The sequence below is a fragment of the Talpa europaea genome, assembly GCF_964194135.1.
Source record: "Talpa europaea genome assembly, chromosome: 8".
In the NCBI taxonomy this organism is placed as follows: Eukaryota; Metazoa; Chordata; class Mammalia; order Eulipotyphla; family Talpidae; genus Talpa; species Talpa europaea.
Window position 1 is genome coordinate 99,660,662 of NC_140075.1, and position 27,943 is coordinate 99,688,604.

The following is a 27,943-nucleotide window of genomic DNA, read 5'->3' on the forward strand; positions in this document are numbered from 1 at the left end:
ACATTGAGTTATTATAGTGCTTGAATAAGAAAATAATGTGAAACAAAACATTAGAATGAATTTATGATAAGTTATGTGGGAAACGTAAAAGTAGCACTTTCATTTACATCTTGTAAATTATTCCCAAAGTAGTAAGAGGAAGGAACCAACAGGACAATAAACATTTATTGGGGTACTTCTAAATACTCTTTTTATAGAGTAAGTATATCTTAGTTTGATTCCCACTCTATCTTGATATTAATTGAAAACTCCCGTCTTGGGTTCATTTTACACTGTATGATTACTTTGTATAAAATAATGCACCAATTTTAACAACAATTGTGCAAGATAAAGTGGACTCCTCAGAAATCTGGGGGTGGGGGGAAGCTCTAAGAAAGTAAGAATTTAAATTATGTGGGAAAAACAGCTGCATAAGTAGATCTCAGGGGTTCTGAGAATACTACTTCAGGAAACACTTGACATTTTTACTAACTGTATAACTACTCTGTAGAAAATTTAGGAAATTGAGAAATGAAAAAGAGGTCATATCAGTCTGCCATTTAAGATTGATACTATCATAGCTGTGTGAATTTCCACTTGCCTTTTCCTATGCATACCTTAGCTATTTTTATTAAAATAATTTTTTACCATCGACATTGACTAGTTTTAATACTAACAAGTTTATAAATTTATACTTAGTTTTTGTCATTTAACATGCCATTTATAGTTTTCTTTGTTACGCATTGTTTTCATATGTAGATCTCAAAGTGACAATGCCACAATTTAATCAACAGTTCCCTAGTTGTTGCATATATATATATATATGTATATTTATATGTTGCTTGCTTTTATTTGTCATCACAGATGATAGATGAAGTTCTTTGGACCTACTATGTTTTCCACATTTAAATTCTTAGATTATTGGGCCAGAGCTTCCATATGATCCAGCAATTCCACTACTAGGTATTTACCCAAAGGATACAGAAACATCATTTCCAAAGAGCACCTGCACCCCTATGTTTATAGCAGCACTGTTTACAATAGCTAAGCTTTGGAAACAACCCAAATGCCCAAAAATAGATGACTGGATCAAGAAGATGTGATTCATATACACCATGGAATATTACTCAGCATTCAAAAAAGATAAACACATGCAATTTGCACCAACATGGATGGAGCTGGAAGGTATCATGCTCAGCGAAATAAGCCAGAAAGAAAAAAGAAAAATACCGGATGGTCTCACTCATAGCAGGAATCTAGAAAACTTAAATAAGGGACCAGGAAAAAGAATAACTATAAGAAAGTAAAAATCAAAATCAACAAACAACTATGAACCAGAGACACTCTGTGGGGGGTGGGGAGCGGGGAGGGGAGGGATTGGGGTCAAAATTAGGGGGTCGCAATTGTGTGGGGAATATAAAAATAAAATTTATAATTAAAAAAATAAATTCTTAGATTACTAAAAGTAGAAAATCTGTATCAAAGTATAACTTTTTATGAGTTTTGATACCTATAGGGCTTGTTCTATTTTTAAAACAAATGTTTTGGGCTGAATCTTCATTTGCTTGCTTGTTGTGATTTTTAGATATGTACAGAAATGGCTTTGTTTAGCTACATTTTTTTCTCTGCTCTTAATTCTCTTTTTTTCCTATTTTAGGCTAAATTGATTACCCGCCAAGCAAACATCTTTTAGGAAAGCCATAGCATTTCCTAGAGGAATATGAGCGTAACAGGAAGGTGTTACTGACTCTGAATTAAATTTTTAACCTGTACCTGGAACAGCTACAAGATTTGGAAGCTGAATCAATGTTATCAGATGAGTTAGAATCCAAACCAGAGGTGAGCCCAATCAGCTTGTTGCCTTTTCTTTTGGTAGGTTTGTATTCCAAGTTTGTCCTTAGTTTGGCTGGCTGCACATTTTTTCGTAATGGGTCAGATAGTAAATATTTAGGCTTTGTAAAAATTACACTTCTAGGCAATTTCATAATGACAGATTTTATTGTATGTATATATGTGTAAACATTTACTAACACAAGTTATTTTATATATATCTGATTTTCTTTCTAAATGTATTTAGGAATTTAACACTTTTATTCATTTTTCTTATTTTAATTTCAGTACATCTTTGTTGGGTAGTGGAAAAGTAATAGAATCAGATTATTTAAGATGGAAGACTGAGATGCCGCCTAATGAGCCACGTGACCTTAGACAATGCATTTTTAATCATACTGAGTTACAGTGAGGATTAAAAATCTCTAAATATTATTTTGTAATTAATCTAGTTTTTCCATAAATGTGGCTGAAACTAGTGAACAATGGAAGCCTTAATTAAATGACATCATCATGTTTTGGTGAATTCAGAGGTTTAGAGCCATTCCTAACAACCTGTAATTTCAGTGTTGCTTTACTCTCTCTGCCCCCCTTTTCCTTCCAGCTCCTGGTACAGTTTGTTCAGAATACATCCATCCCTTTGGGACAGGGGCTCGTAGAATCAGAAGCTAAAGACATTACTTGCTTGTCCCTCCTTCCAGTGACTGAGGCCTCAGAATGCAGTCGGCTAATGTTACCAGGTAAAAATTGAAGTCACTAAAGATAAATGAATCCTAAGTGTTTTTCCTACTCTGTCATACTGGTAAATGGGGTAACTGACTTTCTTTGTTGGAAGCTCTAAAAATTAAGAATCAGGGAGAAAAAGCACAGGGGAATTATCAGGACTTTGATAGCATAAGCCTTAAGAATAAAAACCCATAGAGTGTGAGTGAGAAGAAAAGAAGGCCAAGGCAGCTCTAAACTCGCTATTCAGAGTACTGGATAAGGCAGGAGAGCCTGTGAAGGAGGGAAGAAGGAAAGGCTATAATAGTAGAAAGAATGTTGGCATAGCGTATAGGCATGGCAGGCATGGAGCCCAAGGGAATAGTATGTCAAATGTTCCTAGGAGATCTGATTTTTGGGGACCATCACAGTGATACAGGGTCAATAATGCCATTGTTGACCTGGTAGAATCTTTTCCTGACAGTAGAAAACCAAGGTGCAGTGGGTTTAAATTTAAGTCAATGCAAAGTAAGGATAGTTGAGAAATATTTTATATTTCCTAATGGCTAATATATTCTAATATGTTTTCTGTAGGCTCTCCTGCTATGGAAAGGAAAAGTAAGGTAGACAGAAGAATTCTTTTAAGATCAGAAATATTTCAGGGTTGTGTTGACGCTAAGAGGTAAGAGCCAATTAGAGAAGTTGCAGACAGAATGGCTCCAGGAGAGAGAAAAGGACATAGAATGCTGAGCACTGGCAGTGAGATTTGCTTTGTATGTGAAGAGAGAAATCCTATCACTTGATTGTTAGCAAGGAGAACATTATTTTGGGATGCAAAGAAGTCTTTATTATCTTTGTTTTAAAATTTGAAATACTAATGTTAAATCAGGAGGGGCAAAATTAATCTAGTGACAACTTGTCTGTTATAAAGTCTTCTGGTTACCATCTTGTGGTGATGTTCTTTTTTTCATTTTTGAAGTGACATTAAAATCTTTTTCAGTGTTTAAAGATTCCCAAAGGGTGGATATATTCAACCAATCGATGTTGACTTAAGATTTACCAATCTACCTCCTAGTTTTTTCACATTTCATTTTTCAACTTTTATTTTTCTATTGGTATGTTGGGAATCTTTGCAAATACTTAAGGATTTTCATATGTAAAAATTTCCATGTGCTGATAAATTTTGATTTTCATTAGATTTTTCCAAATTTCTGCCACGTAATTTTAATTTATTGCATAAATGCTTTAGCAATAATAAAGTAGGTGAAAACAGGAACAAGAACATCAATTTTCTTTTCTGCACTACTTTTAGTTTTTTTTTTTTTAAAGATTTATTTATTTATTTATACAAGCACTGGGTACAATCAGAAGCACGGGAGGGTGAGAGAATTCACCAGAGCCAGAGCGGGGAACAGAACAGGCAGAGTGACTAAATACACTGCTGAGGGGAGCAGTGGGCGTGGCGGGAGAAGTCTGTCGTACCATGTGGGACCTTCGCCCACGGCCGGAGATTGAACTGGTGCTGCAGAGGCTGCGGGCAGCTTCGCAGCCCAGCGCTCAACTGCTGCGCCACCAGGGCAGGCCCTGCACTATTTTTAGTTTTAATTTTGATTTAAAATATTTTATTTTATTTTATTTTTTTTAATTTTTTTTATAGAGGCATGTTTTATTTATTTATTTATTTGTTTGCTTGTTTATACATGCACTGGGTACAGTCAGAAGGGTACAGTCAGAAGCGCGGGAGGGTGAGAGAATTCACCAGAGCGAGGAGCAGAGCAGGCAGAAGCGAAGTACACTGCTGAGGGGAGCAGCGGGCGGCAGGAGAGGTCTGCGCGCCATGTGGGACCCTCCTCTGGTGGCCAGGGAGCAGCCGGGGATTGAACCGGCGCTGCAGAGGCCGCGGGCAGCTTCGCAACCCAGCGCTCAACCGCTGCGCCACCGGGGAGGCCCTAAAATATTTTAGATAACCAATTATAGGTAATATTAATGAAAACCTATGTATTTACCTTCCAGCTCATGATACATATTACAGATACAAATGTATATGCACCTATCTCCCAAACCTCATTCTTCTTCCTCCTAAATATGTATGTGTCATTTCATGCATGACCTTCATATTTTCTTTCAGTTGGGATATAGTGTACAGAAAAGTACAAAATCATAGATATACATTTGAAGAATTAATGTAAAGGATAAACCTACCACACAAGAAGTAGAACATTGCCTGCTCCTGAGCCCTCTGTGCGTTCCTCCTTGATAATGACTAATCTTCATTCTTCTGTAGGTCACTGCCATCCTCACTTTTGTGAGCTATTATTTTTTTTTTTCAAAGTGAACTACCCATTTATGCGTCTGTGAGCAGTATAATTTAGTTTTAGCTGTTTACAGAGTTTAAATGAATGGAATCATATGAGCGTATTATTGTATCTTCTCTTACTACTCTATATTTGTAAAATTTATCCTTGTATAGTTTGGTTTAGTTTCATTGCTGTATAGTATTTTGTTATATGAGTGTACCACAAATTTCTTATTATTTTCCAATGTTACATTATGACAAACTGCTACTTATAATCTTTATTTAAAAAAAAATTGGTGGTAAAATATACAAAGATAAAATTACCATTTAACCAGTTCTGTGGCATTCATTATATTTATACTGTTGTGCATCTTCACTAGGTTTTGAAATATCAGTACTATCCCTAGATTTCTACTTTTGTTCCTATAATCTTAGGTGTTATCTGATTAAGAGAGAAAGAAATATTATTTGCTTTTTATAAAGATGAATGAAATACCCCAAAACATTGACTGCTTTAGTGCTATTGTGCAATTCCTCATTAGACTGCATCCAAAACTTGGAAATTCATCCTCTCCCTTAGAATAAAGTTCTAGAGAGCAAGTTTTCTGAGTTATTTTTTTATTTCCATTGTAAACCCAAAACTATAATGAAACATTGATGATTCTCTAACATTTCAGTTATTTCCCAGACAGTGATTATTTTCCCCTAATGAGTCACCAGAACTGTCTCATACATACTACAAAAGCTGAAGGTTGAATTTCTTCCTGAGAAAAATGATTTAAGCTGAAATTCCTATTCTTAAGTTAGTATTCACTGTACAACTGTGTTTTTCAAAAGAAAAGTGCTGATTTCTGGCTCCCCAAAGACAAAGGTCGATAATGTTCAGATGATTTGTTATTTGTTACTACGAAGTAAAAACCAGTCCCTCATGTTTTGACTGACTCCCGAAAGAACTTAAAACCATCTATCTCTCTGTTCTTTTCTGAGATAAATATTGTATCTATAAAATGAAAATGCTGTCTACTCTTACTAAGAGATGTTATAAGGATATTAGGTGCTATGTGTCAAAATGGTGAACTCCTTGGAGATAAGTGCTTTGTAAAGCTGTGGTATTTTTTCCTTTACCAGATGATACTCCAAATCATACTAACTCCTCCAAGGAGGTTCCTTCCTCGGCTGTATTGAGAAGCCTTCAGGTGAATGTGGGCCCAGATGGAGAGGAGACAAGGGCTCAGACTGTACAGAAGTCCCCGGAGTTTCTGTCCACTCCAGAGTCTCCTAGCTTGTTGCAAGATCTACAGCCAAGTGATAGCACTTCTTTTATTCTTCTTAATCTAACAAGAGCAGGTATTCTTCAATAAACTTTTATGAACTCTGCTCAGGCTTAAGGATAAAATGGGGGTGGAGCACATTAAACTCAGTTATACTTGAAATGGAAAGAATTTTTACTATTTCATTGCTTTGAAAAATTGGTGTAATCCAGTGATCAGTTGAATGTATAGAGGGAAAGAGTGGAGTCTGGGATAACTTAAAAGTTTCTTATTTTGGAAATTATGTGGTGCCATTCACTGAGATAGCACAAGAAGAACAGAGCATGGGGAAGATGATTAGTTCAAGTTACGCCTATTGATACTGAGATTTTAGAGGATCCTTTGGAGAGTTAGAAATAGGAATCCAGAGAGATCTGGTGTGAAATAAATAGTTGGTGTTGGAAATGTATGGAACAATGAGATTGAATTCTTTTTTTTTTTTTAATTTTATTTTTTAAGTTTTTTTTTTAAAGATTTATTTATTTATTTATACAAGCGGGAGGGCAAGAGAATTCACCAGAGCCAAAGCAGGGAGGAGAGCAGGCAGAAGGATTGAAGTACACTGCTGAGGGGAGCAGTGGGCGGCAGGAGAGGTTTGTGCACCATGTGGGACCCTCCACCGGTGGCCGGGGAGCAGCCGGGAATCGAACCAGCGCTGCAGAGGCTGCGGGCAGCTTCGCAACCCAGCGCTCAACTGCTGCGCCACCGGGGAGGCCCACAATGAGCTTGAATTCTTTGATTCTGGTGCATAAACAGACAAGAAGGCAATTTTAAAAAAGCCATTTAAGTGGGTAACATAATGGGAAAGAGCAGGTAGAGAGGGATAAAGGAAAAAGAATGAGAATGGTGTGAGGGACACCAAAGGAGGAAAACAATTTAAAAAAAAGGTACTGAATCATGCCAAACACTACAGGATGGACTGTGAGATGAGGACTAAGAAATGTGTACCTGGTTACCTTAGCAGGATAATTATTATTGAGTTAGTAGAGGTAGAGGTCAGACTAAAGAGATGGGGAGTGAATGGCAGATGAGAAAGTGAATGTGCAAGTTACAACTTTCATTTGTTCAAGAATTTTGACTTTGTTATATTCATTTTCCTGAATATAAGAAAGTGAAAATCAAAATCAACAAAAAACTATGAACCAGAGACACTTTTAGGGGGGGCGGGGCGGGAGGGGAGGGATTGGGGTCAGAATGGGGGGGCTGCAATTGTATGGGGAATATAACAATAAAATTTATAAAAAAAAAAAAAGAATTTTGACTTTGAAGGAACAGTTGAAAAGATGACAGCTAGAGAGGTATTTGTGATTTTCTATTCTTTAAAAAATAAACATGGGAGAGACTTGAGCCTGGACAGATTAAAAGACTGTGAGCTTGACTGTAAGCTGACCAAGAGAGAAGAATGGTTTGCAGATGGTAAAGAGGAAATAACTGATGGATGGAATTGGGATTCTAGAGGTGAGGGTTAGCCTGAGAACTTTGCCTCAGAAACAGGATGAAGGAAGATAAAGACAAGCTTGTAGACTATGAGTGGAAAGATGATAATCTTGTCTTACATGAGAACAGAAGCTTGAGTGAAATCTAGAATAGCTGATTCAGGACAATTTCTGAGCTGGGACAAATAAAAGGATTACTTGTTAGCTAACTTTCATATATCTTCTTGTTTCTTATAGGCCTGGGCTCTTCAGCCGAGCACTTAGTATTTGTACAAGATGAAGCAGAGGATTCAGGGAATGATTTCCTTTCTAGTGAGAGCACTGACAGCAGCATTCCATGGTTCCTCCGGGTTCAGGAATTGGCCCATGACAGTTTGATTGCTGCTACTCGTGCACAACTAGCAAAGAATGCAAAAACCAGCAGCAATGGTAAGACCTTGTGGCATTTTCCATTAGTTAGTGTAGAGATTTTGGTGATGCAATGGCTGTGTTTTGAGTTGCATATATTCCAAGTTAGTTTATTGGTGAGGGCAGAAGACTAGAGACTTGTAAATTGTTTTATATTCTATAAAGTAACTGAACTATGCCATATTCTTGGGCAGAATCAACTAAACTACTATTCTCAATTTTTAGCTTTGACAGAGCCTCTTTTAAAGGAAAAATATTCATAAATCCTGGTGTTATCTTGAGTTGTTTCTTTCTAATGTTCTTTATACTTTTAGTTTTTAAAGATTTATTTATTTATGCATAAAAAATTGGGGTATAGACTAGAGGTGCAGGGGTGAGAGGGTTCCCAGAGACAGAGTGGGGAGCTAAACAGGCGGATCTACTGAAATACACTGCTAAAGTGAGCAGCCGGCGAGAGAGAAGAGGTTTGCTGTGTCATATGTAGGTTAGCTCCCTGGCCAGGGATCCAACTCAGGCCTCAGTGGTGAGAGTTTGGTAGCACTGAAACTTAACCTCTACGCCACCAGGGAGGCCCCCAACACACTTTGAGTTTTAAATATCATTATGAAAACAGTTTTATCAACTAATAGAAATAAAATTACAATACCATTAAAAATTGTTAGTGTATAGGTGATGTTTTGCTTAAATGAAGTTGGCTGTAGCATTTTAGCAGTTAGCTATGATGGCTGTCATGCAGTTGAGTTCCTGTTTTACTTACTCTGCTATTTTCCTTTACCCTGTAATTTTCAAAGTGTGGTCCCTGGATTACCAGCATCACCTAAGATCTTAAAAATGCTAATTCTCAGACCTCATCTTACTAACTCAGAAACTGACAATCTTTTAGTAAATCCTTATGGTGGATTTGATGCCTGTAAAAGGTTGAGGACCATAGCTGTATTCAAACACTCTTAAACCACTACAAATCTTTGCTTATGTAGCATGCTCTAATACTACTTCTTTATTTGTTTTTTTTTTTTTTTTTAAGATTTATTTATTTATGCACACAAGAACTGGGGTACAGTCCAGAGGTATGAGGGGTGAGAGGATTCACCAGAGACAAGGTGGGGAACATAACAGGAGGATTGGCCAAAGTACACTGCAGAGGGGAGCAGTGGGTGAGCCAGGAGAGGTCTGTTACGCCATGTGGGTAGCTCCCTGGCTGGCCGGGGATCAAACTTGTGCTGCAGTGGCTGTGGATAGCTTCATTGGTTGTGTCTTAACCCCTTGCACCACCAGGGAGGCCCAATCCTACTACTTTAGCTATGCCTCTATATTTCTTAATACCTGTGACAGTTGAGGTAATGCCACAAATTTTTAGAGGTACAACACCTATCAGAAACCAAGCTTAAGCACTGAAATCTATGTCATTGTAGCTGTTTAGAGCTCATGGTAATAATCTAAATATGCTTATGATTATTTTTAATTACCATGGAAATGAAAATAAAACAGAACTCAGGGATCCCTGAGAATATTTTAGAATATCCCAGTTTTAGAAATATTAACTGAAGTTTTTCCTACACAGAGAACTCTAAATATCTATTAGTTTTCAAAATAATTAGTTCTACTGTCACTACCATAGTGCTGCTTAGAGTGACTCATTTTACCATTTTGAGAAAACTCTGACGTTCAGATTCTGAGATGCTTTTACTAATCTCTGGATCCTGAAACCTTCAGCATCTTGACATTGCATTGAGGAAGTACTGTTGTGTTTGCCAGTGAGAAGCAGTTGTAGGGAGATAACTGGAGATTTAGGAATTTGAGGGCCTGGGGTCCAGATTGATCCCATATACTAGTGTCCTGTCTGGGGAATTTAACCCCACTCCTGGCTTCAGTTTTCTTATGTTCAGAATGTAGAAATCATGTAGCTTTCCTGAGCGGATTGTTAATAAAAATTAAATAAGATTTTCTCTGAGAAATGCTTTAAAATCAGTATAGCGGGCCTCCCTGGTGGCACAAGGGGTTAAGACACAACCTGTGAAGCTGTCCGTAGCCATTGCAGCATGAGTTCTATCCCTGGCCAGCCAGGGAGCTACCCCCCATCAGACCTCTCCTGGCTCGCCCACTGCTTCCCTCAGTAGTGTGTTTCAGTCAATCCACCTGTTCTGTTCCCCACTCTGTCTCTGGTGAATCCTCTCACTGTACCCCCATGCCTCTGGCCTGTACTGGGGTTCTTGTATGCATAAATACATCTTTAAAAAAAATCAGTAGAGCAATGTATAGATGTTTTTTTACTCTCAAAATATATTACCTTACTACTAAACAACTACCTTATATGTGTGAATGTAAAGTGAATACAAATACATGACAGTGTTCCATTTCCTCAGTGAAATGAATCCCTAAAAGCCTTTTTTTGGACTAGCTTAGTATATAATAAACCTTTAGACATTTAGATAAGATTAAACATTGCAAATTACTTCTTAAAAATTTTATTATTTTTGGCCCCACACATACATTTAAAATCATATGAAATTAATATTGCTTTTCATCCACTAACATATAATGATTTTACTTGATATTTTACTCAGTATTTCAATTACGTATTTTAAACATAATTGAAGCCATTTGTGACTCTTCTAGCACAGTTTATCAGAGTACAATAAGTCCTCTCTTAATGTCATTGACAGTGCTTGGAAACTGCAACTTTAGGCAAAACATAACAAAACCAGTTTTACCACAGTTTAATTGATAGAAACAAGAGTTAAGACCATATGTCATATTTCTTTTCACAAAACATCACCAAATTTCTAAATAAAGACTCAAGATACTTCTAATGCTACATAATAATTTATATTCTTTCATTTATTTTCCAACCCACTTACTGCTATTTAGGGTCTTGGAGGACTGATGCCTGTCTGGCAGCTCAGAGGGCAAGGCAGGAACCAGCATTGGACAGGACACTGCTCCATTGCATCAGACACCTACACAGCTATACTCAGTGTGGAACACTTGAAGCATGCCCAGAACTTCACATGATGAAGCTAGTATCTGATTAGTGATCACTAGGGGTAAAAATGCAGGAATGTTTATTTTTTGAAGCAAGGTATCAGAGCAGGTTCCTTTACTGGATTACAAATATGTGACTGTTACAGGAGAAAACGTCCATCTTGGTTCTGGTGATGGGCAACCCAAAGATTCTGGGCCCCTTCCTCAAGTGGAAAAGAAGCTCAAATGCACAGTTGAAGGCTGTGATCGGACGTTTGTATATCCAGCTCACTTCAAGTACCACCTCAAAACTCATCGGTGAGTAAATCTGAGATTCCATACTTGGAGCCCATGAATGTTGATGTTCTAGAGAAACTTGTTCCCTCCCAGTTGACAAAGGAAAGCAGGGGTTCAGGCTCACTTGTGGTTAATATTAATTTTTGTTCTTTAACAGAAAGACTTTCATTGTTCCATTTACCTCATTCTTGACAGATATTTAATAAGACATTTGGCACCTACGTGTCTTAGAGCACAAATTCTGAAATCTTACATAATTTCTTAGAGAGCTTAAAAAAAAAAAATTCGTAAGCTCAGGCCCCAGCCTTACCCGGTGATATCAGTAATTTGAGAGGCAAGGCCTGGGGTTCTGTAGTTTTAACAGACTACGGTGATGTATCCAGATTTGTGATTTACTGTCTGCTTTGAGAATAAATAGGAGCTTTAATTTGTCTTCCTTCTCTTAGCAAGGAACATCTTTAGTTACTGTTGCTTGTGATTTTTTTCCTTCCAGAAATGACCGCTCCTTTATCTGCCCTGCAGAAGGCTGTGGGAAAAGCTTCTATGTGCTGCAGAGGCTGAAGGTTCATATGAGGACCCACAATGGCGAGAAGCCCTTTATGTGCCCAGAGTCTAGCTGTGGCAAGCAGTTCACTACAGCTGGAAACCTAAAGAACCACCTGCGCATCCACACAGGTGTGTACAGCACCCACATTCCCAGAGGGCAATCCGCTACTTGGCTTTGCGTGGTTGTTGACCCTTCAAAAAGCTCTGAGATGGAAGTAGAAATGAAGGTCTAGGATTGTTGCTAGAACTTCAAAGGTGGAATTTCTTTTTAGAAATGTCTCATGACACTTTTTAATACATTCAGTAGCATTTATTGAGCGTTCACCTGTGTGTGAGGAACAGAGAGTGTTTGTTTCTGCCTCTAGGATGCTGGATAAAGGGATATAAGATCTTCTCTAACAGTAATGAAATGTGAACAAAACTAAGTCCAAATATCTTTGAATGTTACATAGTCATAATTTGGGGAAGTAATTATATTGAGTTACACAAACCACACAGAACATATTCTGTGAATGGAGTTAGGTGAGTGAAATACTAAAGCTAAGATATAATCCCTGACTTTGAGGAGTTTTCTTTCTTAGTACAGCTTGACAGCGCGAGAAACAGGATAGAGAAATTACTTGTTCTAGGTCAAACAGCATGTTAATATTCAAGGAGCAAAAAAAAGATACCCTGACTCTTAGTCTAAGGGTGACTTCCCAGCTTGCACTATGTCTCTTGCCAGATTTCAATCACTGAACCCAGACTACTATCTTAGAATATGTAACTTATTCCTGCCACTCAGTCTCTGTTCATTTTGCATTGCTAAAATGACAGCAGGTGCAATGAAAAAACATTAAAAAATGAAACCTATGCTAGTGCTACGTGTGTTCCAGGCATGACCCTTCCATTACCTCCAGATTCACTTTGCCACTGTCCATTACCTCCAGATTCACTTTGCCACTGGTTAGATTTTGAGGTAGAATAGCTCTCATTTCAACTCTTTCTTGAGAGAGTAGACTATACTTGCTCCAATAAAGTAGTATAATAAAAGAATATCTAGGGGCCTCCCCGGTGGCGCAGCGGTTGAGCGCTGGGTTGCGAAACTGCCTGCAGCCTCCGCGGCGCCGGTTCGATCCCCGGCTGCTCCCCGGCCACTGGAGGAGGGTCCCACATGGCGCGCAGACCTCTCCTGCCGCCCGCTGCTCCCCTCAGCAGTGTACTTCGGTCCTTCTGCCTGCTCTGCTCCCCGCTCTGGCTCTGGTGAATCCTCTCACCCTCCCGCGCTTCTGACTGTACCCAGTGCTTGTATGTATGTATAAATCAATCAATAAATCAATAAATCTTTAAAAAAAAAATAAAAGAATATCTAGATAAGAAGTAGAGTTCACTATGCCTTATTGTTTAATTCAGTACCCTCTTCATTCTTAAAATGCTCATCAATTTTGTAGTATTTGATAACAGTAAACATCATAATGTTTTCTTTTACTGCAGAGTATGACCTGATTTTCTTTCATTCTAACTTTGGCTAACACTCTCTTACTAATCTCCTAATTGCTCACCCATTTCAAAATTTCACATGTCTCCCAAGTCACTTGGTGTGCTTTCATGGCAATCTCAGGCCTCAATTTAATCATTTCCCCCTGGATGCCTCACAAATCTGAGTCTCAATAACTAATAATAATAAAAGTTAGTATTTACTGAGACAATTTAATATGTACCCAGCACATATACAACATCATCTCATTTAGTCTTCAAGTAACTTTAAGCATCAGATACTGTATTTGATGAAGAAGTAGTAAATTAGAGGGTTAAGTAACTTGCTCAAAATTACAGTCAGGAGGGCCTCCCTGGTGGCACAAGGGGTTAAGACGCACCCTATGAAACTATCTGCAGTCACTGCAGCACGAGTTCAATCCCTGGCCAGGGAGCTACCCACATGGCACAGCAGACCTCTCCTGACTCACCCGCTGCTCCCTGCAGCAGTGTATTTCAGTCAGTCTGCCTATTCTGTTCCCCACTCTGTCACTGGTGAATCCTCTCACCCCCAACACCTCTGGCCTGTACCCCAGTTCTTGCATACATAAATAAATCTTTAAAAAAAAAAAAATACAGTCAGGAAATGGCAGAGCGGGGTTTGAATTCTGATCTGATTCCAAAGCTCTTCTAAGAATTTTGTCTTCAAATATCGACAGCTCAATTTTTATCTCATGTCCGATTGAGAAGCAAAATCTAGGATTAAAAAAAAAAGAAAACTGATCTCAGGTCTTTTATTATTGGTAGTAATAGTAATTAAAGCTACCAATTTTAGTGACTTATGAGGGCTTACATTGTGGCAGACACTGCTGAATATTTAACATGTATTTATCATTTAATCCTCAAAATAATTTTTTAAGATTAATGTTCATTCTGTTGATAAAAAACTGATTGTCAAGGAATTTAACTCAGGGATAAGTGGACTTTGCTTTTAACCATTATGAAGCATTACCTCTTTCCACTCTGCTTCTCTTGTATCCTTTTCTCTTCATCCTCTTTCCAAATAGGAATATTGCCTAGGCCAGCTTGATGCAGAGATTCATGCTACTAGATTTTGATGAATCTTCCTAAATCCTCTTTTTCTTAAGATTCCTCTCATTAAGTGTTTAACCTTATTTGTTACTAGAATTTTCAGTTTTTCTGACATTTGATCTGTCATATATATGAGTATCTTGTTCGTGTGGCACCTTTTTTAGTGCCCAGCATTTTAGGGTAGCTGTGAGTTTACAAAAACACATTGAGAAAATTTACAGACCGCTGGAACACCACAAACATTAAGCTATATGTTTGAAAGAACAGAATAATCTAGAGCAGTGCTGTGCCCTCCTTCACAGCCTAGCTCCTATGTTGTCACCATGCCAACCTTACTTGCTGAGTAGGACAAGCTCACTCTTCCAGTGTTTCTCCTTTGTTTTCATACTACAACCACACTCACAACACTGACACAACAGATGTGTGGTTTTTTTTTCCCACACACCAAGCAATTCTTGGCAGCACCAGCTGGGAATCTTACAGTTTAACTCTATTCTGACACCATTACCTGGAGAAGCATTAGATCCCACAGATTCAGAACATGGTCCCACAACACTGCCCCCCATTTCAGGTGCCAGCAGCAAGTAGTAGGTCCCCAGATTACTCAAAACTTCTGACTGACTTGACTACACATCAGAAGTTCATTATTTTCCCCTTTGGGTTTGATTATGTGCTAGAACAACTCACAAACTCAGGGACCCTTACATGTTTACCAGTTTATTACATAAAAAAGGATGTGATAAGGGATAAAGTTGAACAAACAGCCAGGCAGAGAGATATATAAGGCAAGATCTGGAGGGTGCTAAGCATAAGCGCTTCTATCCCTATGGAATTGGGTTATGCCAACCACCTGGCATATAGATGTGTTCACCAACCTAGAAACTCTTTGAATTCTGTACTTTGGGGATTTTTATGGAGGCTTCATCATGTAGGCGTGCTTGATCATTAACCCCATTTCCAAGAGCTAAAAATTCCAAGCTCCTAATCAGAACTTGGTGTTTGTAGTGACCAGCTCCCATCCAGGAATGATGGTTCATGTTATTTTAATGAGACATCTCATTGAAATGAAAGACACTATTACCACCTGGGAAATATCACCAAGGACCAAATATTAAAACAAAAGATGCTGCCAGTGTACTTCTCACATAAGAAATTTTACAAGGTTTTAGGAATCCAACATCAGGAACTAGGATCAAAGACTAAAGTTTTGAACTAAAGGTTTTTGTAGCACCCCTGTTTTCAAGCATTTTAGAAGTTCTGTGTCAGGAAAGACCAGTGTATGTATATACTATTTCACACTTGTCAGTTTCTGAACTTGCTCTGGGCACTCTCAGTTTGAAGAGTCTGCATACACTATTCTTGTGCCTCAGGTTTCCTTCCATCCATGTCATCATTTAAGATCAGCGTGAATTCAGCATCTTTTTTTTTTTTTTTTAAGATTTATTTATTTTTATACAAGAGCTGGGGTACAAGCCAGAGGCATGAGGGTGAGAGGATTCACCAGAGACAGAGCAGGGAGCAGAACAGGCAGATGACAGAAATACACTGCTGAGGGGAGCAGTGGGCACGACAGGAGAGGTCTGCCACACCATGTGGGATTCTCGCCAGCCGGCCCGGATTGAACCGTCACTGCAGAGGCTGCAGACAGCTTCATGGTGCGGTGCTCAACCTGCTGCGCCACCGGGGAGGCCCGAATTCAGCATCTTTTAAAAAAATCACATAATTTACTTTCTAAATGCTCATTTCCCAATTTTTTGTGCAGATATTTGTATTGAAGGTATTCATGAATGCTCTTTCTAACACTAGTTTGTGACCTTTGGGAGATAGATTGCATCTCTGATTATTTTCACTTTTTATTTTGAAATAATTGTACTTACGCAAAGTTGCAAAAATAATACACAACTTCACCCAGCTTTCCCCAACAGTTGTATCTTACATAGTCATAGTGCAATATTAAAACCAAAAAGTTAGCATACTGTCAGTTTACCTACCTTACTCAGTTTTTGCCATATGAAATTTTTAAAATAACAAAGTGATATTATAGAAAATGGAAATTTATTTTCATATTTGTTAATAATTTAAAAAAATCTTAATTTTGGGGGTTACATTTTTGCTCTCCCATGTATACACATGCCCCATTTACTCTCCATCGAATACCCCATCTGACTCCCTCTTCTTCCTGCCCTCTCCATTCCCTCTGGTAACCATTATGTTCTTTCACTGAGTTGAAGATTTATTGCTACTGTATTTTGCCTATATATAGTTTTTGGTTATTTATATTCCACAGATGAGTGAAACCATATGATATGTCACTTTTTTACTTATTTCACTTAACATTATCACCTGAAGTTCTATCCATTTGTCCCAAATGCCACTATTTCATCTTTTTTTTCACAGCTGTGTAAGTATTCCCTTGAGTATATGTATTCTACAATTTCTGTATCCATTTGTTCTTTGAAGGGCACTTAGGTTGGTTCCATGACTTGGCAATTGTGGACCGTGCCGCTATGTACAGAGGTGTGGATGAGTCTTTTTATATTAGAGGTTTCATATTATGTGAATAAATACCTAATAGAGGTATTGGCAGATCATACGTAATTTCAATTTTTATTTTCTTAAGAAATCTCCATAGCATTTTCTACAGGGGCTACACCAGCTTAATTCCCACCAATAGAAAAGCACAAAGAAAATTAAATCAGTATATTACTATCAGGATGTAGCTACTTTTTTTTTTAAAGATTTATTTATTTATGCATACAAGAGCTGGGATATAGGCCAGAGATGCGGGTGGGGGGGTTGGGGGGGGTGGGGTGGAGGGTGAGAGGATTCACCAGAGACAGAGTGGGGAACAGAACAGGCAGACTAACTGAAATACACTGCTGAGGGGAGCAGGGGGTGAGACAGGAGAGATCTGCTGTGCCATGTTGGTTGCTCCCTGGCCGGCCGGATATTGAACTGCTGCAGAGGCTACTGATGGCTTCATAGTGCGGTGCTTAACCCTTTGTGCCACCAAGGAGGCCCCAGGATATAACTACTTTCAACAAATTTTTCTGTGCATCTCTGAATAAACATGTTTTTATTTGCTTTATAAAATGGGACCATATAATACCTATTTTATAACCTTTAAAACTCTACTTTTAAGTGGCTCTAGAAACAGATTCTTAAAGAAAATTGATGTAAGGTAAAAATCCTGATAGCACATACATTAATCTTGACCTCAGAGGGGATGGGCTCACTGAAGAAGGTGTGTCAGTGCAGCTGGGGCTCAGCACTTGTGCCAGGAGGGAGGCGAAAGTTGGCTCAGAGGCAGCCGCTCCAAAGACAAAGTTAAGCTGTCTGGTGGACTGAATACTAGGAGTGAGAGGTGGCACTTAGTAAATGGTCAGGTTGAAGTTACACAGTGTGAATTTAAGAAATCAGAGTATGTCACTAGGAACAGAATAAGGTTAGATGGTAAGAAAACTAGTCAATTTTTGATTCTCATATCAATTCATAGTCTCATGAGTCTCATGTTAAGTCTCATAGTTAACTTGTTGAGTCTTTGTCTTATTTTCTGTCTCTAGGAGAGAAGCCTTTCCTTTGTGAAGCCCAAGGATGTGGCCGTTCCTTTGCTGAGTATTCTAGCCTCCGAAAACATTTGGTGGTCCACTCAGGTACTAGAATATGTGCCATTCATAGATTTTAGGAAAGGCAGACAGCCCAAAGGGTGAAAAGGTGGGGGAATGATAATAAAGAAATCTGCAAAGCAGCAAACTGCATAATGTTTCTTCCTTATCATGACAGAACAGAAATCAGGACCCTTGATAATTGCATTTAGAGTATCATACAATCAAGGGGGAAAAACTCTAATTGCTATTAATTTTAACTGAGCAGTACTCAACTGATTTTTAATCCAGACCTTTATCTAGGAGATCAGGAAATTTATTTGGCACTATGCTGGGTATTTTATGCTATCTCAGAGATGTCGGCCATGAAGGTTATTCAGAGCAGACTTGCCAAGGTAGACTTGAACTCAGAGTGAGGAGAGATTCTAGAATGGAATCAGATAATTGTTGAAATTACTGGCCATGGGAAGCAAAGAGAAACCAAAAGAGTAGGAGGGGAGAGAAGGAGGTGGAAGTTATTTAAGAGGATAGCAAAGCAATTCACTGTGTGCAAGGGAAGTAGAGAGGTCTACTCAAGGATGTGAATTTGAGAGTTAAGATCTTAAGGGTGGAACTGTTATTTATATGGTAAGTTCTATGCAGAGTTGGCAAACCTGAGATGGGCTGGTGTTGCCCAGGGCTGCAAACTCCATGAGTTCCTCAGCCTAGAGGAGGAGATGGATTCTGCTTCGTGATTTAATTGGGAGCTTTTTTGAGACCCTTTTGGCTACTTCTAATATTGTCAGATAAGCTGCATTTTCATTGCTTTATGTCTAATTAGTATTTGTGTGAATTCATAGGTTTCTGTATATATTCACTTTTTTTAAAAAAAGATTTATTTATTTATTTATACAAGCACTGGGTACAGTTAGAAGCACAGGAGGGTGAGAGAATTCACCAGAGCGGGGAACAGATCAGGCAGACTGACGAAATACATTGCTGAGGGGAGCAGTGGGTGCGGCAGGAGAGGTCTGAGCGCCATGTGGGACCCTTGCCGGTGGCCGGTGATCGAACCTGCGCTGCAGAGGCTGTGGGCAGCTTCGCAGCCCAGCGCTCAACTGCTGCGCCACCGGGGAGGCCCATGTGCCTTGTATTTTTGACTCACCTCTTTTTTTTTTTTTTTATGATTTATTTAAAAAAATTTTTTTTTTTCTTAAAGATTTATTTATGCATACAAGAGGTGGGATACAGCCATAGGTGTGGGGAGTGAGAGGATTCACCAGAGACAGAGTGGGGAACAGAACAGGAAGATTGACTGAAGTACACTGCTGAGGGAAGCAGTGGGCGAGTCAGGAGAGGTCTGCTGCGCCATGTGGGTTGCTCCCTGGCCAGCCAAGGAATTGAACTGGTGCTGCAGAGGCTGCGGACAGCTTCTTAGGTTGCATCTTAACCCCTTGCGCCACCAGGGAGGCCCCTTAAGATTTATCTATTTATGCATACAAGTGCTGGGGTACAGGCCAGAGATGTGGGGGATGAGAGGATTTACCAGACATAGAGTGGGGAACAGAACAGGCAAATTGACCAAAGTACACTGCTGAGGGAAGCAGTGGGCGAGTCAGGAGAGGTCTGCTGTGCCATGTGGGTTGCTCCCTGGCCAGCCAGGATCGAACTTGTGCTGCAGTGGCTGCGGACAGCTTCATAGGTTGCGTCTTAACCCCTTGCACCACCAGGGAGGCCTGACTCGCCTGTCTTAACCTGGTTCCTATTTCAGGAGAGAAGCCTCATCAGTGTCAAGTCTGTGGGAAGACCTTCTCTCAGAGTGGAAGCAGGAATGTGCACATGAGAAAGCATCACTTACAGATGGGTGCAGCTGGGAATCAAGAGCAGGAGCAAACTGGTGAGGAAAGAGGAGATAGTGGAGGGGTCAAAAAATCAAATAACTAGCCTCTCTGGTTCTCTGGAAATTTTCTGATTTCTGTTTTGGGAAGACAAACCTGGTCTCATTTGATGGACTAGTGGTTTTCAAAATATACAGTAAAATCATCTGCAAACTTTTAGACCATATATAGTCATATTGCTTATCCATACCTCTCCCAAAACAAAACAGAACAACCTGATAAAGGAGATTATTTGAGAATAAGACCCCAAAATCTGTAGAGGCTCCCAGAGTGAATTTGATGGTAATTAGTACTGATCCATGAATCAGCCTTTGAGTATCACTGTGATAAAGATTTCTGTATGGTAAGAGCTTAAGCATTTTTTACTATCAGTCATAGCTCCCTTTTTACCCTAACTTAAATAATTTTTTATTATTCCTTTTTCATGTGTTTCCTTAATTATTTCATCTCAAATACTCCCTTCTAAGGATCCTTCCATTCCTTTTCATATCCAGATGCTAATCACAAGCCAAGGATCTTTATCAATGAGGCTCAACCCTTCTCTATTAGGTTTATTCTTACTCCCCAGAAGTGAAGTAGGGGGTAGTATCTAAAAACAGGTTAACTTTGTAGTTCTGGATGAAAAGACCAGCTTCCTATGAAGGAAAATGTGGACCAGGAACAGCCTTGACTGCTGTATGTCTCTCACATCCTATTCTCTGTGCAGCTGAGCCACTGATGGGCAGTAGTTTGCTTGAAGAGGCTCCAGTAACCAGTAAAAACCTGGTGTCTATGAATTCCCAGCCCAGCCTTGGTGGAGAGTCCTTGAACCTACCAAATACCAATTCTATCCTAGGAGTTAATGATGGTAAGACTTTCAACTCTCCTTTATTTGGGAAAAATGGATTGCAACTAGGGAGTAAGGAATGGGGTTTTCTCTAGAATGGAAGTTTTTATTAATTTCATTTCTTGAGAGTAGCAGTTGTATTCTTTGTCTCTGGGGTGAATAAATGAATCTTTTTAAAAATTTTTCTTTTTCATTGAAAAGATGATGTAACAAAAGAATAAAGAGAAGAAATTTTTAAGAATAAATTATCCATAATCCTAGCATCCTAGCCCAACTATTTCTATCTTTCCTATTGCAGTTATGGAAGAACTTAAATTTTAAAACATTTAAACAGAACATAACCAGGTTTTACAGAGGAGATATAAAGCAATTTCTCCATACCTTCAAAAGCCATATCTTCTGGAGAAAAGAAAGGGCTCTCTAGGAAACAGTTGCTCCTCTCTGGTATAGAAATTTCACCCAAGTTACACAGGCCAGGCCCTCTTCTGTGAAAAACTTAACAGGTGAGGTCAGCATGCATTTATTCAGTGCCTACTGTGTACCTGGCACCATGGGAAAGATATAAGTAGAAGACAGGGACATTAAAATCTAGTTGAGAAGTCAAAACTTATATATGGGATACAACTTTAAACATAAGATATTATTTAAACAAATGTTAAATTATATGGTATAACTTGGAAGAGCTATAAAGTCCCTAGAAGAAACTTCCCATTTATTTGAGAGCTAAATGGTTCATGTATAAACTATATCCAGAAGATTTTCATGATGATCCCACATATAAACATTTAGTAAGCCTTTGTTTTAGTTCATTTTTGGGTATAAGTGGCTTTGTTTATGTAACTTATATGTAGAGCCTCAAAGGCCCAGAGTGTGCTTCCACGGTTAGCGACCTCTGTTTGCTGAACCATACCACTGGGTAACTGAAGCATGAGCACAGAAATTGCATGAAGTTTGTTTTCTAGCCTTAAGGAAAGGTCTCAAGGGAGGGAGGAACATTGAGTAGCAACTTTGAATCTGGGTTTAATTTAAAGTTCTTGACCTGTGAACATTTGTATCATTGGTGACTGTTTTAACAGTTGGGTCCAGTTCCCTGATTTGTCAGCTTTTGCCCTGTTTTATATACAACTTTAATCCTTTTAACAGCATTAAAGTCATATTACTCTAAATTGTTATATTGAAAAATGGTTGATATGAATTGATACATATCAGGATTTCTTGTCACTTTTTCCCTTCCCCCACTTAGTAATAATTTTCAATTTTGCTGATAATGATTATCAGACAGAAATTAATTTGGAAGAAATACAGGCATGTGGGATTCAGTTTTTCAGGGAACAGTTTTTAGAGCTCTTAATGAGAGATGTGATAATGCAGGTAGGTATATCTGTAGATTCACTGTTCATTGAAGCATTTTTCTGCTGTTTTACAGAGGTGCTTGCTGAAAGATCCCCGCGCCCCCTGTCTTCAGTGCCTGATGTGACACATCACTTGGTGACCATGCAGTCAGGGAGGCAGTCATATGAGGTTTCTGTCTTAACTGCCGTAAATCCACAGGAGGTAAAACTCTCTCTCCTGCCTTTAACTTTAGTTTGTGGAGATATGTGGAGAGTGGTTGGGAACCCAGCTGAGAGGATCTGAAAAATTCTCCAGTTTCCATATCCTGGAAACTTTGACTAAAACATCTTCCTTTAAGTTAAGCCTAATTGTTATAAGTGTTAGGGTCTCTGGATTGGGAGATTGGTCATTCACAGTGGAGACTCTCAGCTTTAGTTTCCTTTGTGCACACGTCTTAATGAATACTATCTACATCAGCTGTTTTATAAAGTAAATACAGTATCCTTATTTCATAGGCATTTGCTAAAATAACATCCTGGGACAAAGTGGTCCTTCAGCAAAAGTGATAGTGACAAAATATTAAGAATAATCATTGTTCTTTTTTTAAGAGTCATATGTGTGAAACAACTGGACACATAGGAATGTGTTCCCTTACTTGTTGAATTAGAACCATCATCTAAATCAAAGAAGGGTTTTAATAGCTAATTCTAAGTACTCCCAGCTCTGGTCTTGGCTCTACACAGAAAACAGAATGAAAACTTACAGTTCTAGAGTCTTAGCATGTTATATTGGCTTTGTGTCTTAGGAGTAGATGACTTCATGAATTCATTTCATGTGCATAAGCTTTTGCCAAAACTTATGTATTCTAGATTCTTTTAGTATTTTAGTACCTTCTCATCTCCCTACCTTACCTCACTATAACCTTTATATAACAATCAGCTGTTAAAACATTCACATGACTGCATTCTATATTGAATATTCTCAATGATTCAGTGGTATTCCTGGGACCACAGGACTTTGGGTATGCATGTTAATGTTCTTGCCAGGACCTTTTCTTGTATGCATGATTGTAACCCATTGTTGAGTCTTGTTTGTCTGTTATATTGAAAAAAAATTTTTTTTTTTTTTTACATATTGAAATTGCAGTATGGAAACATGCTCTTTATTTGAATGGCAGTTTTTTTTTTTTTTAAAAGATTTGTTTATTTATTTATACAAGCACTGGGTACAGTGAGAAGCGCTGGAGGGTAAGAGAATTCACCAGAGCCAGAGCGGGGAGCAGAGCAGGCAGAAGGACTGAAGTACACTGCTGAGGAGAGCAGCGGGCGGCAGGAGAGGTCTGCATGCCATGTGGAACCCTCCTCTGGTGGCTAGGGAGCAGCTGGAGATCGAACCGGCACGCAGAGGCATCAGGCAGCTTCGCAACACAGCGCTCAACCGCTGTGCCACCGGGGAGGCCCTATATTGAAATTTTTTTTTTTCTTAGGGTATCATCGATTCTTCTCCTGGTTACTTTTTTGGAAATCTCACCTAATCTCACCTCTATTTTTTTCCCCCTCTTTATTTAAAAAAAAATTACTGATGTTTTCAAAGAGTATAGTGAGAAAGAATAGTACATGAACCAATGTACCTCACCCAACTTCAACAACTTTCTACAGTTAATTTATCTCCTTGCTCCTACTTTTTGTCTTTGTTAATGTCTGTCTTGGTATATTTATTTATTTTTTATTTTTTTATTGAAGTAACATCACATTTTAACATAGAGTTTCATCATTGAGAATGAACATATGTGTATTCAACATTAAGTTCATGTGCTGGAATGTTTATTTTTTTTTTAAAGATTTATTTATGCATACAAGAACTAGGGTGTAAGCCAGAGGCATGGGGGTTAGAGGATTCACAAAGACAGAGTAGGGAACAGAACAGGCAGATCTACTGAAATACACTGCTGAGGAGGAACAGCAGGTGAGCAGGAGAGGTCTGCTGTGCCATGTGGGGTGATCCCTGGCTGGCTAGGGGATTGAACTCAATCTGCAGTGGCTGGGGATAGCTTCAGAGCGCTGTCTTTAACCCCTGCACCACCAGGGAGGCCCTGCTGGAATGTTTAAAAGCAAATCATGGACATATCATTTCATCTATTCATATTTCAGTATATACTCTAACAGAGAAGGATTTTTTCATAACTAATATCTTAATCTCACTCAACAAAATTAATAATTTAATTATTTTTATATCCTCTAATAATCTTTTTTTTTTAACTTCTCAAAATGTCTTTTTTATGGTTAGTTTGAATTAGGATTCAAACAAGACCTATACATTGTATTTGGTTAATAATTCTCTTTATAATAGTGTGCCCCTCTTTTTTCCAGTATGGTTATTTATTAAAGGAATTGGATAATTCCACCAGTAGAATTTCCCACGTGCTGATTTTGACTGACTGACTCCTTTTGCAGTTTAATATACTTCTTGAGCCACAGATTTTCTAAAAACTAGTATTTACAGTAGAGGCTTGAGTAGAATCGCGATTGTTTTTCCCTTGGCAAGAACATTTCGTACTTGGTATGCTTGCTTCCTACCACAGCTCATCAGGAGATGCGTAATAGTCACTTGTCTTAGTGAACCTAAGATGACCAATGGTTTTGGCAACTATCATTGATCTTGGCCTACATTTTTTTTTAAATTAGTATTTTTCATATATTAATAGGTAATATCCAGACCTTTTTTTTCTCTCTGCTTTTATTAACTGTGATAAGAATCTTCTTTTTACAAAAGAAACACTGTCATCAACTGTTGAATTACTCTGAAATAGTTCAGGAAAATTGTCTCCTCTTTTACCTAGCTCAGATTATCATACTGACAAACCAAACCACAACAATCAATCTTTTGGGTTTTTTTTTTTAATATTTGAAACCTTGGAGCTTTTCTTTTCTATACTGATAAGTACCTTTTTTAAAAAAAAAAAATTGAAGCACTCTGGGTTACACCAAATAAATGGCAGGTTTATAAACACTTAATTCATCTGATAGAAATTACGTATTTAATGTGTGTGAGACACTCTGCTGGGCAATAGCTATAAATTAGTAAGTGAAATATAGTCTCTGCCTTAGATAGCTTACAGTTGGCATTAACATCTCTACCTCTTGTAACTGTAGCTATAAATTGTGCTCCTGGAGTTGTGCTGTACAGAGAGATTAGAATGGAGAGAGTAACTGGTGCTTTTTATATGCTGGTTTTGAGGAAAGTCAGAATATGGGTTTAAGTTGAGACCTGAGGAATGACTAGCAATCACTTGATGGAGAACTGGGAGAGATTAGAGGAAAGGTAGTAATGTGTACAAAGGCAAAAGGTAAGAGGAAGAAGCAGAGCACAACTGTGGAGCTATAAGGGTTGAGTATGATGGGACATGGAATGGGAAGATGGGTGTACAATAGAAAAGTGAGAGCAGGAAAGGTAAACTGGTTCTTAGAGGAAATGATTTTTGTCCGGGGGAAAATGGGGAACCACTCCTGGTTTTCAGCAGCATATGACATGGTCAGATTTGGAGATGCAGAAAGTCTAGTAATAGCACATTTCTCTTGAAGCCAGGTACATGAGTCTTGGAATTGACTTCAGAGTATCATTCTCTCAGCGGTGCCCACTCACAGCCAAAGACCCAATAGCCCAGACTTCATAAAAAACAAAAGAAAACTTCCAGTGGACACTAAGGATCTCTGGGCCCTAAGTACCTAATTTCATAATGGACGCTTCAGACACTTATTAAAAAATTGTTACTACAAAGGGGAAAACACAAAAATAGAAAATCCTGTATTGTCACTTTTCAAACATCTTCTGTCTGAACCTCACTTCTTTTGTGTTTCCTTCACTAGTACCATTACTATCTTCCTTTTATCAAAGGCATTTCCACTGCTCATCTCCCTTCCTTCTCAGGATATGGCTTATTACATCCCCCAATGCCTTTACTTTTATCAAACTGCAGTCCTCTCAGGACTCCAGGCTTAGTCCTCTTCATCATCCAAACTAACCATTTTCTCAGATGCCAGAGGAGAAGGCTATTCGCAATTCTTAAAATAATACATGCCCATTCCAAGTTGTTTTTGGAGATCAGACCTGTAAGTAGATCATTGTAGATCAGACCTGTAAGAAACTACTTATGTACTTACAGCTGGATGCCTGTAAATATGCTCCAAAAATAAAAATAGCATTAGAATTTCAGATAACAACAAGTCAGGTATCAGAAATTACTATGGAAAATACAGCGGAATTACAAGTTAACTCTCATTTGGGCATTTCAGATCAGATGATTTATATTTTCCCTCATTAATGCCAGGTCTCCAAGAATTACATAGAGAACTCATTGTACAGACCCAATTGAGACCTCAGTGCTGCCAAATAAAGTTCACCCTAAATGGCATCCCATAGTCACATTTGAGGTCACGTTGTTGACTTAAAGACCATATAAGTGATTGCCAGCTCGCTTTGACTTTATCTTACAGTGTTTCCCAAATAAAACAAAGAGAAATTATAAATTCTTTAACATTTAAGAGCCATTGCTAAGTTTGAGTGCAAACATCTGGATCTTGGCCTAGATTAAAACATGCCATTCTTATATTCCTACTACAGAGCATCAAATGAAATCTGTGGTTTAATTATGTATTTTTTTAAAGATTTATTTATGCATACAAGAGCTGGGGTACAGGCCAGAGATGCGGGGGTTGAGAGGATTCATCAGAGACAGAGGGGGAACAGAACAGGCAGATTAACTGAAGTACACTGCTGAGAAGAGCAGCGGGTAAGTCAGGAGAGGTCTGTTGCGCCATGTGGGTTGCTCCCTGGCTGGCTGGGGATCGAACTCATGCTACAGAGGCTGTGGATTGCTTCATAGTGCGGTGCTTAACCCCTTACACCACCAGGGAGGTCCCCTTATGTATTTTTATAAGATGTATTTATTTATGCATACAAGAACTGGGATACAGGCCAGAGGTGTGGGGGGTGAGAGGATTTACCAGAGACAGAGTGGGGAACAGAACAGGCAGATTGACTGAAATACACTGCTGAGGGGAGCAGAGGGCGAGTCAGGAGAAGTCTGCTGCACCATGTGGGAAGCTCCCTGGTTGGGAATCGAACTCATGTTGCAGTGGCTGCAGCCAGCCTCATAGGTTGCATCTTAACCCCTTGTGCCACCAGGGAGGCCCGGTTTAATTTTTAAAATTTTTCTTTAAGTTCCTTATCAAATTCTATATAAATTACCTTCACCCAAATTAAGATCACGAAGTAAATATATCTTGTAGCTCAAGAAGTTACCAACTCTTTATTCTGAAATTGAATGTACTATTTCCATCTTGTTTCCATAATAAAATAGAAGCAAAATTCATCAACTATTCTATAAAACTCCCTTTCAACAGTAGAGAATATGTGTTAGTTGCACCTTGTAGTAGTCTCCCAGGTTTGTCTGCCTTCCCATAGGAAAGGTATTTTAAGCCTAGGTAATCCGTCAATTTTTTTTTTTTTTTTCTTCACTCAGTGGAATTGAGCTGTCATATAGAATTCATTGGGAGTAACCTCCCATTCCTTTTTCTTCTGCTTTGAGTCTTTAGCCTAGACTTGGGCTAGCACTGACCAATGTAAGATTTTGTTTGTATTATTTCTGATTTCCCTGTAACTAACAGATTCCTCTATCTCTGATTACTGAGTATGTGACTGCACAAACAAGTTTGGCTTATAGACTCAGTATATTTTATTGCCATAATGAAATGCCAGCATCTTGAAGTGGCCGGAGTGCTATCCCAAGGCCAGTATATAAATTGAGATCTCAGTCTGTGCTTCCTTTTGGAAGTAGATATCCTTGACTCACCCCTGCGTTCCTTGCTCCCGCTTGTAAATCTTTTACTTACCATGAATTATTTTTCCTATTATCTGGTAATCTACTCCAGATTTGGTTTTAATCTTTTACAGTTACTAAACCAAGGAGATTTAACAGAAAGACGTACATGA

At 38.6% G+C, this 27,943-nt stretch overlaps 1 protein-coding gene across 5 annotated transcripts; it reads left to right on the forward strand.

Annotated features, from left to right (window-relative positions):
- Window positions 1-1,785: 1,785 nt before the first annotated feature.
- ZNF410 (zinc finger protein 410) lies at window positions 1,786-27,943 on the forward strand (the record flags this gene model as incomplete). Of its 5 annotated transcripts, none has more annotated exons than XM_084241042.1 (11): window positions 1,786-1,818; window positions 2,414-2,549; window positions 5,936-6,154; window positions 7,791-7,982; window positions 11,090-11,240; window positions 11,713-11,894; window positions 17,876-17,965; window positions 19,668-19,793; window positions 20,501-20,641; window positions 22,047-22,174; window positions 27,905-27,943. In XM_084241042.1, the coding sequence occupies 11 exons, from the start codon at window positions 1,786-1,788 to the stop codon at window positions 27,941-27,943; spliced, it is 1,437 nt and encodes a 478-aa protein (XP_084097168.1). The 5 variants fall into 5 exon arrangements, with proteins under 5 accessions (XP_084097168.1, XP_084097169.1, XP_084097170.1 ...); XM_084241043.1 differs by lacking the exon at window positions 27,905-27,943 and adding an exon at window positions 27,883-27,894; XM_084241044.1 differs by lacking the exon at window positions 20,501-20,641.